The 15186-nt window shown below is 43.3% G+C and overlaps 1 protein-coding gene across 5 annotated transcripts in view; it reads left to right on the top strand.

The window, feature by feature from the left end:
- MDGA1 (MAM domain containing glycosylphosphatidylinositol anchor 1) overlaps positions 1–15186 on the top strand; it is a 254707-nt gene that overhangs the window by 88073 nt on the left and 151448 nt on the right. For all 5 annotated transcript variants that reach the window (XM_081000125.1, XM_081000124.1, XM_081000126.1 and 2 more), the window contains exons 3-4: positions 3102–3276; positions 11749–11945. In XM_081000125.1, coding sequence (XP_080856251.1) covers positions 3102–3276; positions 11749–11945 — 372 coding nt within the window. The remainder of the gene's footprint in view (positions 1–3101; positions 3277–11748; positions 11946–15186) is intronic.

The following is a 15186-nucleotide window of genomic DNA, read 5'->3' as shown; positions in this document are numbered from 1 at the left end:
GCAAGCACCCATTTCCCTCAGGAACGGCCCTACTATTAGGCAAAGTGAGGAAAGAAGCAGTGCTGTGGCACATGGCCTGACCTGCACCCCCTAAGCTAGCCTGCTGCCCTCAAGCATTATGGAGAAAGCTGCTCTATCTCCAGCATTTAATGTGGAATGTACTTCATCTCAGGCAGCAAAATGTCTTGGACCAGCCCTGTATGGTGTTCTTAAGATGTGTCTTTCTGATTCCTTACTAATCTGGGATTAATATCCTCTCCATGTTATGTTGTCACAAAAATGATAAAAGATTAGAATCCCACCTGTTTGCATTAGACTCAAAACAGACTCAAAAGGTAGTTTATAATCCCACTGTGGAGGCGGGGAGGGAAGGTAGAAATCATTTTGAAGTACAAATGGACCTTCCTGGGGAAACACCACTACAGAGAAAGCCTTGTTCCTTGTAACCACAAATGCAGCTTCAAAAGACAACAGCACCAGATGACTTTAGCCTGAGTGCATGGGAAGCTCATACTGAAGAAAGTGGTGCTTGAAAGATTTCACCGTGTGAATCAATCCTTAGCTATAGCCATTGCAGAGGGTAGTTGATCTATAGTAACAAATATGGGTGATTATACAGACTATTTTCTTTCTGTAGACATAAATAAGGATTATAAAGATTACATGAGAATCACAGCTATGCAGAGTTAACACCTACATTCTGCTTAGAGCATGGTTTACCAGACCTAGATACCATCAAGGCAGAGAGCTTAGAAATATTAACAATTCCATTTATTATAGAAGAGCAGAGAGAAACTGAAGATTCAGGAGGAATCTGGGTATTGCAGAATGTGGGATGCTTAACGTATAAATAAACAACTTGGCATGTCCGTAAAAGAATGATTTACACACTTGACTTTTGAATTTTTGAACATGAGCATGTTTGCCACCAATTCCTGTCTTCTACTCTCTTTTATTCCCCGCCTCCCCCCATACACCTCTGTCACTTTACTCATCTGGTTTCCTCCACATAGGCCAGCCGGCAATTTTAAAATCTGCATACATTTAAATGAATTAACATAAGCAAATGGTCAATGACCACTGTGAATGGAACAGCCGCCCCTTCCCCTCATTCACTCTCTCTGTTGACACCCCCTGCATTTCCCAATCAAAGCTTTCTTTTTCTTAACCTTTGTTTTATCCTCTCCTTTCTCTTTTCTCAGTTAGTCATTAAAGCTCCAAAATGTGGTCAAACTAAATAAATGAGGCTGAAATGAAAAAAGCTGAGGAAAGATTAAAGAACTGACTGAAGCAGCCAAGCAAACAGAATGCACTTTGAGAGGCTTCAGGCCTCTAATGAGAGGACAAAGGCTAAATAAATCCCTCATGGGCAGCCATTAGCAGAGAAACACTGAACAATGTGGGGTGCTGGGCAAAGGCCATAGAACCCCATCATCTGCAAGCTGAATTTCCCTAGTACATAGGTCTGTAGGCAAGGAGGGGAGTCGGATTAAAGTCAGGACAGTGAGGTGCTATTGATATTGTTGTTCTCCTTTGTAGTATACAGTATGAACACACGCTCAGTTCTCCACCGCCCTTCTTAGGCTTCGCGTGGCCCTTAGCAAATCACTATGTTTGATCTTTGCTTCATCCTCTGCAAAATGGGGATAATTGTGCCCTAGCTCTCAGTGTTATTCTACTAAGAAAGAACAAGTGATAAGCAATTATAGCCTGAGGTAGGAATGGCTTCCCCCTCCACTCTCACACACAAATGTTTGCAATGTTTTCTTCCAGAATTTCCCAAATATTTTGGGTTACGTATTTTTGTGGAAATACATGATGTTACAGTATTGTTTTCCTGAGTCTTCCCACCTACTTCTTTCCCCCTCACCTTCCTGGCTTGGTTCATATACCAGCCTGGGTGGCATGGTCTCCACAAGGAACCCAAAGCATTGTTCGCACAGCTGTGTGGCTAGTTGAATTTATCTAGCCTTCTCACATAGTTCACACTAGCCATAACCTTGCTGGGGAAGCCCGCAGGTATCTGGGGTGAAGGTATGGCTATTGTTGGCTAAACTACCTGCTCAGAACATAGTAAGCTACCTTATGCTGAGTCAGACAATTGATCCATCTATCTCAGTTCTGTCTACTTTGGCAGTGGCTTTTAAGCATTTTAGACAGACTAGAGTCTTGCGCAGCCCTGCCAGAAGATGTTCAGGATTGAACCTGGGGCCTTCTGCTTGCAAAGGTTATGCTTTGTCACTGAGCTACAGCGCTTCATACAAGCCATGGTCCTTTATATGTCCAGGAAGCCATGTGATTCAGCTTCTCACCAGCAGAATAATTATTATTATTATTATTATTATTATTATTATTATTATTATTATTTTATTTATACCCCGCCCTCCCTGGCCAGGACCGGGCTCAGGACGGCTAACATCAAAACATATAATACGTTAAAAACATAAAGTCAAACAATAAAATAAAATACAGCTTAAAATCAGATTAAGATCAAAATAAAATCAGATGGCAACCCACGAATTATGACTATAGGTGTTGGGGACATTAAGTGCTCACTAGGGCCAACTTTTTGTGTTAGTCTTATATGGGCCAGTGGGAAGAGTTAGGGAGGCCACTTACATGCAGGCCACTTACATAAAGGATCTTATAGAAGGAGGGGGGTCAGACTGGGCCCCAACCAAAGGCATGGCGGAACAGCTCCATCATGCAGGCCCTGCAGAAAGATGTCAAATCCCGCAGGGCCCTAGTCTCTTGTAGCAGAGCGTTCCACCAGTAAACTGCATATGAAAAAGATTTGCTCAAGCTTCAGTTAGAGCACTAACAGATGGGAAATAAACTGCATTCAGAGCTGCTGTAAAGTTTTAAAGAGATGAGTTTTAGTTTGAAAGACCCTCTGCTGAGCATTTTGTTTTCTTGTGGTGGCTGGGTCAAAGCAGGCACATATTTTGGATAGATGATAGATAGATGGATGGATAGATAGATAGATAGATAGATAGCAAGCACAAGCTGTGAGAGCTGGTAATGATCTGCTGTGTTAGGCCCCAATGCTAAGTTTGTCTGTGCTTTCTCTCTTTCTCTGTCTTTCTCATTCCCTCTTTTAGGTGAGGTGGACCAAAACTGCTGGCAGCGCCTCGGACAAATTCCAAGAGACATCGGTGTTTAATGAGACCCTTCGGATTGAGAAGATCCAGAGGCTGCAGGGGGGTCGCTATTATTGTAAAGCAGAGAATGGGGTTGGGGTCCCTGCCATCAAGTCCATTCGAGTAGATGTGCAGTGTAAGTCATTTTGTGGCCATCCAAAGCTTCCCACAGTTCTACTGCGTGCCGGTATCTGATCGCTTGGCTAGTGAAATTCTGCATTGACCTAGAAGCATCCTCATACCTCAGAGGCAAAGGGACAGGCACTGCTACTGCCACACTCACTTACCTGAAGGTGCTGATCTTGGAATACCAGACAATTTTTTTTAATGTGGTTAACTGGGGACTAAATTATTCATGAATGGCTATATGAATGAGAAAGAGAATGGTGTCTTGAGTGGAGTGCTGGACTTGGATCAGGTAGGTTTGGGTGTCCTTGAAGAATGGTAAACCATGGTTTGATGTGACATGAATTAAGAGAAGTGAACCTCAGGCTCATATTCTTCCATCCAATCCCTTCATGAGCACAAGGAAAAGATTAACCAGCTTATGTCTGAATGGAGGAACCCTCATTAGTTTAAACTATGTTTTATTGAATGAAGCAAAGATCAAACCATAGTTTATGATCCTGTCCTACATGGGTGTACTTAACTGTTTAAACTACCCAATGTTCCTGAGTTCAGATGCAATGCTTAACTTAAACCAGTGATTGGATGCTTCAGATCCCTTCCTCATGGCTGTATGATGGAGAGTATATGCACCTGACGCTTGGTTTGGCTCATTCATGTGGTGCTAAACCATGGTTTAGCATTATGCCTGAAACAGGACACCGTATGCCAGCCTAATCACTGTATGAAGTCACCATGATTAAAAAAACAATAATCTTGTATTGCCCAGTTTCAGCCTAACCCACTTCACATGTTTATCACCCTCAACTCACATAGTCACACAAATGTGACAAATAAATAACATAATAAATGTAAGACTACAATAAGAAGGAAGCTCACTATCCCTTTAATTTAAAAGGACCCTCCATCCTGATATTTTCAAAGCCTCTGGCTTCTTAGCTTGGGTGCCTCATATTTCAGACTTGTTATTCAACACACCCTCCCCTCCCCATTTTTATATCCCTTCAAGTTGATGCTTTGAGGGGATGTTTGGTATAGTCTCCTCACATGCTTTTAGTGGTGATTGATCCCATCTGCATGGGATGCAATACTTTTATTTGGTCTACAAATACTTATTGCTTCCTTTTGTAGGTACCAAGTGGCAATCACAGCAGCCTGGGAGGGGAGTTTTATAGGGCTCTAAAGCCACTGCTGCCTCCTCCCAGCCAATCAGACTCAGAGCAGCTTTTGAAAAACAATGTTGTAACTTGCTAGGTTTCAAAATATGTTAGATAGGAAAATTATTTAAAATCCCACATTTCACTTCAAAATCCACTTCCCCCTGCCCCTCCTAGAAGTCCACCTGAGCCCTATTTATTTCATTTAGGCAAGTTCTATACTGCTAAATCTATTAAAAAAATCTATAAATGATGGGTGGCAAACTAACAAGTGTTACAAAAACAAGCAATTAAAACCCTCAATATCATTCAGAGTTTATATCGGTATTTATATATTGGTAGATACTTCTCTACTCAACACCTCCCAGCTCTTACTTGGTCCACTCCAGTTCTCACTCAGGGCCCAAACAAGCGCACATATCACACACACCCGAATCTTGTACCAAAGAGAATTCCTGGAGCCTGCTGATATGCCATCACCCTAGTCTCTAACTCTAGGATTTATGGACAGGCATCAAAGTCTGATGGAGCTTTCTCAGGCTGCCTACAGCTTTGTCTTATCCAGCACTCAAATCAGCTGCACTGTACACACCCAAATTTGATTCGGTGAGTTTCTCATGGGGTCCCACTGGTAGCAAGTAGGACCCCATTCAGAGTTGTTTATCTGCCCTCCTCTTCCAGAATCTTTGCTGTCCTACGGCAGGGCTTGCTTTCATTAGCCCTGATCATGACGTTTCAAAACAGATGTGTCTCCAACATTCAAGTGATCCATTTTGCTGTTGTTTCCCCCATAGATGGGGTGACAGAATCCCAATAGACGCCAGCTGTGGTCCTTCTTGGAAATTCATGAGCTTCTCTTAGAAAGGTTAGGCTCTCCCCTCCTCTCCTCTGTGCTTCTCCTCGCTTATCTGAACTTGATAACTCATGCCAGGCACTTTAGTTGAGAACTAAAGTGGGGCTTTATCCTTGTGGGGTTTCCCTTTGCTTCTAGGATGCTGTTTGGATCTAAGCTGATGCAGACTCCTGCTGTTCTTCATGCATCTCTGACCTTTAGAGCTATGGGGTAAATTGGGTGGCCAAGGGCTTTCTGATACTAACATCTACTCCGCAGATGGACTTGGTAATATGCTGCCTCCTTTCTACTACTTTTTCTTTTCCTGCCCTGCAGAAGAGCCTGTATTTTATGAGTGCTTCATAGATGCATGAATGGGAGGACTGGGAAGATCCCAGTTAATCCTTTACATAGATGACCTTTAACTGCATGTTCAACTGTTTGGCACAATGTCTTTCCCTCCTGCCATTAGCGTGTAACTCTTGATTGTAGATTTTCAGCTGTTAGTGGCTAGACGCAAGGCTAACATACGGTGTCTTCTGAACCACCAATGTAGCACAAAAGCACAGAGATCCATTTTTATACTGTTGACCTGGAGAAGGACCCTGCAGATTACCTTGTAGAACATGATCCCACTGCCAGCAGATGAGAATATAAGATGAGTGTGGGATCATACTGAAGACCTGTCTTTTCCAGCATCCTGTTTCCCCCAGTGACCCACCAGATGCCTTTAGCAAACTCACAAGTAGGACATGAGCCTTTACCCACTGTTGTTCCCCAGCAATTGGTATTCAGACTCATGGTGCCCCTGATCCTGGAGATAGACGCTGGGCATCAATTCTGTTTAGCCAGAATTGAGATGACAGTAGCGTGTGTCTCTCACTTTGACATGGCCAAATCTGTCCGTTTCAGTTTCTTTCAGTTTAAGTTTGGTTCTCCACATTTCCACCTCAGTCCATTACAGTGGTGCCTCGCAAGACGAAAATAATCCGTTCCGCGAGTCTCTTCGTCTAGCGGTTTTTTCGTCTTGCGAAGCAACCCTATTAGCGGATTAGCGCTATTAGCGGTTTAGCGGCTAAAAGGCTATTAGCGGCTTAGAAAAAGGGGGGGGAGCGAAAAAAATCGCAAGACTTTGCAAGACGTTTTCGTCTTGCGAAGCAAGCCCATAGGGAAATTCGTCTTGCGAAGTGCATCGAAAAACGGAAAACCCTTTCGTCTAGCGGGTTTTTCGTCTTGCGAGGCATTCGTCTTGCGGGGCACCACTGTAATTGTTTTTGCAAGTCCTCCTGAAAGTTCATCAGTATTTTATTGAAATTTTCTCCTAATATAAACATTTTTGGCAAACATATGCTCTATAATCCAATGCATTGTTGCATGTGATTTTCACATGCATTTGTATGCACACTTTAGCCAAGTATATGCAGTTTTGTACACGTTGCTTGGCTAGAGAACTGCGCTGGAAAATTCAGAGAAGTTCAGGTTTCAAAGGATGTCTGCGTTTCGGTTGCCTGTTGTTTCTGAAAGTACAAATTAGGCCTCAGGTGCAAAGAAAGACTAAAACACAAGTAGACAACAGGCCACAGATTCCTAAGGTGGCTCCACTGAAGTAATAGCAATGGCACCAGCCGTGAGCATCGTCTTGCTTGTTGACCATCCTCGTTCTGAAGATGGTGCCCTTCCAGAAGAGCCAAAGTTGTTTGTAGACTGAATTCCAAAGCAGCTCTCATTTTGCAGGAGAGCATTAGGTCATGTGTTGCCATTTCCCCACCCAGATCTGTTTTCAAAGCTTCCCATAAATCCCTGCAGGAGAAAGCCAGGCGGCCTGCTGCTGTGTTTCAATTAATGCCAGCCAGGCAGGTGTGCTGGGGATGTAGGAAACTGCTGTCACTAGCACAAAGTCCCCAGTTATCAGCATTAATCAGGGAAGCTGCTGCTTGGAGCCTTTCCATGTTGGGAGAAAGAAAAAGGGAAGCCAGATGGAAGGAAGGGACATTTAAAAGTTATGTTGGTATTGAAACATCCCACATGGTTGTATCAATTGGCAAGTCACCAACCCGTGAGTTGAATTAATTTGTAACATAGCTTAGATGAAATCTTTATTCTACTAGATAGGCCATTTTAGCAGGGGCTGTTGTAAAGTGCCTTGAACTCTCAAAAGCGCTATGCAAACCTTAGTTGTTAGTAATATTTCTTATCTTTGCTAAGATTTGAGCCTTTGGATTATTCTACCTATTGTAGGGAGATGTCGAGGCTTAGCTGGAGTGGAATGGAGTCTTGCAGAGAAGCAAGAAGAGTTTGTGGTGCCAGATTTCAGGGTGCACACAAACTTCCTGGGGCTCCAAGCATCTTCCTACAGACAAGTTGAAGAACAGGAAATTATGGTGGGATTTTCAGTTCTCCTACTATAGGAGATCACTCTCCAATTTAATGGAAGATGAAAGGAGCCAAGAAAGTGGGGAGTGGTTTTTGGCCCATCTTTAGTATGATGTCATCCCCACCCACACTAATCCCACCATGCCACTTGCAGCTCTGTTCATGTGGCTGTCAGATTCTCCTGATACCATGTAGCCACCTCCCTCCCTACATTTCACTGAAACAGCTCCACTCCCAGAGCTCTATCATTGCTTGATGCTGGCAAGAGCATTGTTGACTCAGGCAAATTGGAGTTCTCCTGCCCTTTCAGGGGCATTTTTGTTACAAACCCATCAGTGCACAAGGCAAGATCCCCCCCCCAACAAAAAATGTTTGGCCCACCATTACATCATCATAGGAAATGTTAACTGCTTTATCCAAGGATAGAGCCCACAAAGCCCTCTTAATTTCAAACCAGCCCATTGAATCACAAAGACGTGAATTTGGATAAATGGGAGATTCGTGCTCAGTTCTTACGTTTATTTTTGACACGATTGAGCCACTACAGCTGTACTTTCCTCTGCCACTTTGGCACAGCAAGGTCTTTCCTGAATGCTCCCCAGCATGGCCAGAGATGATAGTTTTCACATCCTGGAGACTGATAGAGAATTCAGATTTTCCAGCAGAGGATAAAGATGAGGACTCGCCACACTAAGGAGCATTTGGGAGAAAAGCTTCCCTGGCAAAATTGGGAAGGAAAAGTCACCTTGTTATAGCTACTTTATCATGTCAAAAAATGAATGAGGGAATCAGGCCTGGAGATAATTGAGATTTACATCAGGTGAGTTATACTGTAGCCCAATTTGCGTTATCATCTCTTGAAGCCCAGTAATGCTATTTCAGCTGTTTCATTGTCACTGATTCTTATTTTTATATTTTAGCTCATGGAACAAGGAAGAGGGCAGGCCCCGAAGCCCCATCCGAGTAGGAAATGCAGCAAGGAAGGGAATAGAAAGAGCAAAATGCAGAGGCTGCTCAGGGACAGAAATAGTGATGAGTCCAATGGGAAGCATATTTTCTCACTTGAATGGTGGATATGATCTCAAGGCACGGGGAAAATAAAATAACTGAAAGTTTAGCTACCACACAAAGGTCTCGTTCTCCCATTAATATAAATGAGAGTCCCTCTGCACATTGTAGGGAATGTGTAGCTCTGAGCCATAACCATTCTGGGGAATTTAATCATCTTTCCAAATGAGTCTGCCACCTCTATCTGGGGTCACAACAGGTTCTCACAAAAAGATTTGTAGAGGGAAGAGGGAGCCTTGGCACTTAGAACGAAAATAGGAGAGTGATATTAAAGGGTTTGACACAGAATAAGGAACTGGGGCAGTGCGGAGGGTTAGCACACATCGGCCAAATCTCCTAACCAAGTGTTTCAGAAGGGGCTTTAATCTGGCAGTACATCTCTTTGTGTCTCTCCTCTCTCTCTTTGTCTCTGTTGCCACCCAGCTAACAACTCCATCCGTGTGTCTGAACTGCAGACCCATATTATCAGGCTAACGAATCTCAGCCTCCATTACAAACACTGTCTCTTCAAAACACGCGCCTCATTAAAATATGCAAATGGCCTGGTCCAAGTGTCTTGATGGGAAATGTCTGCTTTTAGCAGAAAGTCATCTCTCCCCTTGAAACCAGATTTTCCAGGCTTGTATATATCTAAATCAATTTCTTTGAAACCCAGTAGCATAAATGAACTTGGTGGAAATGTAGGGGCGGGGGGAAAGGAAAGCAGGCTCTGCTTTAATGGGCTCCGTAGGAACCAAACTCCAGAATGCAAGCAATTTTTTCTAACTAGATTAATTTCGTAGATCCTTCACTTTAAAACAAAGGGACTGATTTTGGTCCACATCAGTGTAAGACTGGGATCCACCAACTGAGTTCAATGGCTATCCCCTTCCCCCATCGGCGTTTCCAACTGTCTGGGAGAAGCAGCATATGAAACATGATGACAAGTTTCATTAATCTGATTTAGCCTTGTCTCTCCATATTAGTAAATCATTAAATGGAGCAGTAGCATAGATGGATGGTAAGAATGATGGTGTTTGATTCAAGGGCTCCTTGGTTCTCTGCCTGCTTGATCTTGGAGATACCTTGGAAGGAGGCGGCTCATTAAACAAACCAGTGCCTTTAGTGGTATCACATTGTAGAGTTCTTCCTGCATGGTACCATTTCACAGTACAAGTGGGCAGGGTTGCAATTTTGAATGTTTTCCCCGCAATGATTTCCCCAGAAATCTTATGCATGTAGAAAACTAACACATCAAGGAGAAAGGATCTTGCTCCTAAACTCTTCTTTTTGGATGCAAGAAGGTTTTTTAAAAAAAGAAAGAAAAAAGAAAGAAATTGGGAGGTCATCTACCTGCAGTTGAACTACAAGCTACTTTAATTCTATCAACTGGCACAAGTGTAGGTATGGTGCTTAAAATATCAGAACACAGTTAAAAATACTACATCTGCAGGTTTCTTTTGCCATATGGTTTGTTAACAGTGAGGAAGCAGAATGCAAAATTTATTTAAGGGGTTTGTGTGGCATGTCCCACCCCCCTTCCAGCTTACTGGGGCCAGGTTGTCTTGTATTAATTAATGATCAATCTGCCACATGCAGATGGAAGATAGGAGGCAATCTAGAGAAAAGGAGGAGGAGCCCTAATCTGAACGGGAGGCACTATCAGAGGAAGGGGTGGGGGAGTTAGAGAGGTGCTGGTGGAATGGCAGCGGAGAGAGAAAAGGTGAGCAAACCTGGCCACATGGAGCTGCGGGGAGTTGTCTTTGTCCCCTTTAGAGAAGACACTGGACAGGCAGGGATGGGAAGATACAGTTAAGGAAGAAATGAAGTGTTGTTGCCTTAAGTTTATTTTTCCAGGGAAGGCAGGTTAAGCGCAGAAAAATAAAAATGCCATTCATTGCAAAATGTTCTGTGCCTATATGTGAATCTTTCAAATCCCAAATTTAAAAATTGGCCGATATGTTTAATGAGTGGGGCAAAGAACTATTTAACGGGGAACAAGAAAGAGGAGCAGAAGGCAGGCAATTTGTGTGCTTCCTTATGTTTTGCTTCTCATATTTTACATGATCAATATTGTATCACGTTCCTCTTTTCTGCCTTTAAAATGACTCTCCATCTCAGCAGTTTATTCTTCTCTTTCTCTGTATCTCCCTCCTTCTTCCTGCCCACTCTTTAAGTTTATCCCATTCCTGAAATCAGCATTTTTAGGTGCTACATAGTTGTCTAGCAGATACCTAAGCCTCCTTAGGGAGGGCGCTAATTTGAGAATCCCACGTATCCTGTGACAAGGGAGGCTAGTCCATTCTTACCAGGTCAACTGTGCTTCTCCTTACCACTGGTAAACTGGATTGTCTCTAGTATTATGTGGATTGTTATTTATTTATTTAAAATATAATTTATATACCGCTTGGTTGCAATAAAAGCTCTAAGTGGTATTTTTTTGTATTGTAACCTGCCCTGGGATCTGTTATGATGACGAGAAGCCTATATATTTGCCAAATACAGAGGTGCCCCACAAGACGAATGCCTCGCAAGATGAAAAACTCGCTAGACGAAAGAGTTTTCCGGTTTTTGAGTCGTTCCGCAAGACGAATTTCCCTATGGGCTTGCTTCGCAAGACAAAACGTCTTGCGAGTTTGTTTCCTTTTTCTTAAAGCCGCTAAGCCGTTAATAGCCGCTAAGCCGTTAATAGCCGCTAAGCCGCTAATAGCCATGCTTCGCAAGACGAAAAAACCGCAAGACGAAGAGACTCGCAGAACGGATTAATTTCGTCTTGCGAGGCACCACTGTAAATGATTAAACTTATTCCTTGTCCGTCCGTCCCCAATGCAGTAGCGTTGAGTGATGAGTCACTGATGTACCTGCCTTCAGGTACCTATCAGGACAATCTTCTGTAGGAGCACCTGGAAGCCTACCAGCTGTTGTTGTTAGAGGAGTGAATTGTGGTGGGGCTCTACAGGCCTTTCCCTTGTCCTGCCTGTTCTTCTTGGAGTTCTGGCTGACCAGCAGACCTTGGTGCATCCTGGCCTAAGCTGCGCTAATAGCTGCTGGCGGCTCCTTCCCTTCCTTGCAGATTTGGACGAGCCCATCCTCACTGTTCACCAGACCATCAGCGACGTACGCGGCAGTTTCTATCAGGAGAAAACAGTCTTCCTTCGCTGCACAGTCAACTCCAACCCACCTGCTCGCTTCATCTGGAGGCGGGGCTCCGAGACCCTTTCCCACAGCCAGGATAACGGAGTGGATATCTATGAGCCGTTATATACACAGGTGAGAGGGATTCTACCTGTAAAAAAACAACAACACTTTGTGTTCTTGTTGAGACTTCTGTTTACTTTGGGCCACCAGCCTAGAGCCCCTGAGAGGAGGAGAGGTTTTATTATACTCCCAGGCCTCTCTCCCACTTCTACCTCCTCAGCGGACAACTGTTGACACCACAGAGAGAAAAAGGTCTTGCCATGTTCTTTTCTTTCATCTGAAGGGTGGTGAAAGTGTAGTAGAGATGGGAAAGTGTACTAGAGATAGTGACTAGAAATATGAAAACTGGGGGGGGGGGGAGTAGTGTTCCTCTCATCTCCCCCCCCCCCCAGGACTTGTTTACAATTTTCCCAAGAAACTGGAAATTTTGGGGAACACTGAAAAGCCTCCCAATGACATATTTTCTCCTTTAGATTGAGTGAAATGCCTCTGAATATTTTTGTGTGAGAGTCAGTCTACAGCATAATAATCCTGGCACATACAATACTCAAATCCAAGATGTGTTTCTGTGCTTAGAAGGTGCTGCCACCTTTCCCGAGAGAAACGTGTGGGGCTTCTGTTGCTTGTAAAATGCTGCTTCCCTTCTGGCGACTTTTGGTCAAGTTTGGAGATACCAGAAGAAAGTATACTGCTTCTGCTGTCCTTTGGGCCTGGCCTCCCCCTTGCAGTTGACATCTTCACCTTTTCTCTCAAAAAAGAGTAACACAGACATTGTGGTACATCCTGGGGAAAACAGCAGGCTTACTTCCCTACCCCACTGGATGATAAGAAGCTCAGAAGGAGATAGAAACCTATCTCTGTGTAAATGCTTGTGATGATGATGATAATGATGATGATAAGTTCCTATTTCCACCTGGAAAGTTAAGAGCTCCATGAAGAAGGGCAAATCTTGCTGAGGACTGAAAAAGCACTTGGTTTGCAAGTGATCAGACCATGTTATGAGACCTATGAAACCATATAGCAGTAAGCTTCTTTTTTCTAGGTTGCCTGTGCTTCATGAATACACTGCTTGTTTTGCTTTTTAAAAATGTTTGTCGTTGCTTGAAAATGCTGAAACATCTGGTGAGGAAGTACAATTTGAGAAGAGTTTGCAGGGTGAATGTGGTGTTTCTTTCGTGCTCAACAAAGAAAGGATCAAAACTCTTGAGATTTCCTGTGTGCTTTCTTTCCTTAAATCATTTATTAGTGGTTCTCTCTTCCTCTGAATTCCTGGATAGTTTTAGGGAGCTGTGGCTGTGCTGCCGAAAGCAGTCTGGGAAATGGTGCCTCCAGCCTTTCCGTTGTATGCACTACTATAGTTAATTTCAGAGCTTCTGCCGGGGAAACGACGTAAGAAGCACAAGGAAAATAACCTAGAAGGGAGAAAGGAAAGGGCAGTTCTTTTGGGAAAGCTTCATCCCACACATCTATCTGCCAACCTCAGGCTGGACTCTTGTGTGGATTCTGGCTGAGTTTGATTTTTCTGGTGTGCCCCAGGCAGCTTCTCAGTTAATATAGCCCAGTACATGGCTTATTAAAACTATCCTTCCTTGCATGCAGAGGAAACAGGCAGCTAGATGAAAGAGAGACTTGCATGCCTTTGGATGTCAGTAAGAATGGATGCACAATGGATTCATGCCTATGATTTTTTTTTTAAATATACTTCCAGCACAGTATCCAGACAGGGAAGGCTTACACCAGACCTTGCAGTGAGATATGTGTGCCTCAGATGTGAATCTTAGGGGACACGCACGAGTTCTTTGCAGTTGCTACACAGGAAGCAAGGGAAATAGATGTGCATAACACACATCCATTCTCACATTTGCCCTATGAAATCTGAAGATACCCTAAGCAGACAACTCTGTTGATCTATTCTGGTAGATAAAAAATATGCTGTGGGTGAGTACTGGTGTTCTGAATAAGAGACCGTGGCAGTGTTTGGTAAGAAAACAAGTCATTAAAATATAATATCATTTCTTGTGTGTGTGTGTGTGTGCGTTGAGTGTGGGACCTTCATATCAGGGCTGGTTGTTCTTAAATGTGCTCAGAGACTGACTAGCTCATCATGTGAAGACCTCCAGGTATAGAGCGGTATATCAATTCAATAAATAATAATAAATAATGTGAAGCTCCTCTGTTTGGATCATCAAACTCTTGGCAATGATTCTGTTGTTGGATTAAATAAGAAACAAAAAACCTCTGGGGGAAGTGGGCCAATCTACTAAAGTAACCACAAACTGGAAGGACAGTGATGTGCCGTTATTCTTTTCGCACACTCATTTCTTGGTGATTCCACTTGCACTGGTCTAAAAAAAGTTTTAAAGGTGTGTTTTTTTAGGTGGCTCTGAGCATGGATTATACTGATGCTCAAAATGGGACATCCGGGAGTTGTTCTCCCCTATGCTATCTTCTGGCTGTTACTTGATACTTGGCTCGCTTGCTTGCTCTGTAAACACTTCCCTGCCCTTCATCTGTTTCTTCGTAAGGCATATTGTGGACTTGGAAGACTTGGTAACATGGCTGCTGGAGAGAGAGTGTGTTTGTTTTTAAATTGCTATTTTCATCCAAATAGACAAAAAAGAAGTATTAGTATGGATATAGATATGCACACATACATACACAATTCTTTCTTTCTTTCTTTCTTTCTTTCTTTCTTTCTTTCTTTCTTTCTTTCTCCCTGAGGTACCATTAGTCATAACTTTGTAAAAGTGCCATGGATGCCAACACAAAATTTTAAAAAGAGCTGACGGTTCTCTGTACTGTCAACAAAAAAGCACTGCGCATACGTATATAAAATCCATATTCCCATTCCATGGTGTAGCTTACATAGCCAAATAGAATGTAACAGTTATAACTGCGTATAAGGGAGCAACTGTAGCCCCCAATCTGTGTTCCTGGAGAGAGTAAGGATTGGACGGAGGTTTCCCTCTGCCAGTGATGGTGTTGGGTCTTCCACTGCTGTGGCCACTGGAAGCTCAGGCAGTTGTGAAGTTACCAGTGGTGGGATTCCTGCCAGTATTAGTCAGCCCAAGCCCCTATAATAGGGTGTTAAAAGGGCAGGGTAGGGGTGGAGCAGGTCTAGCACTGGAACTCCCAGATCCTCAGCCATTCTCAGAAGAGGGCTTTTCGCTGTGCCAGCCTGGAGCTGTTAGAACAAAAAACAACCAGCAGGAAAACCACAAACGAAACCAGAGATTAATCCATTTATAACGTGAATCAATCAACAGTCTCTCATCTCATAATAATAATAATAATAATAATAATAATAATACCC

Source organism: Podarcis pityusensis (assembly GCF_964106645.2).
Source record: "Podarcis pityusensis genome assembly, chromosome: 3".
NCBI classification, from domain to species: Eukaryota; Metazoa; Chordata; class Lepidosauria; order Squamata; family Lacertidae; genus Podarcis; species Podarcis pityusensis.
The sequence above is the reverse complement of the archived record's forward strand: the minus strand, read 5'-3'. Positions and strand labels throughout refer to the sequence as shown.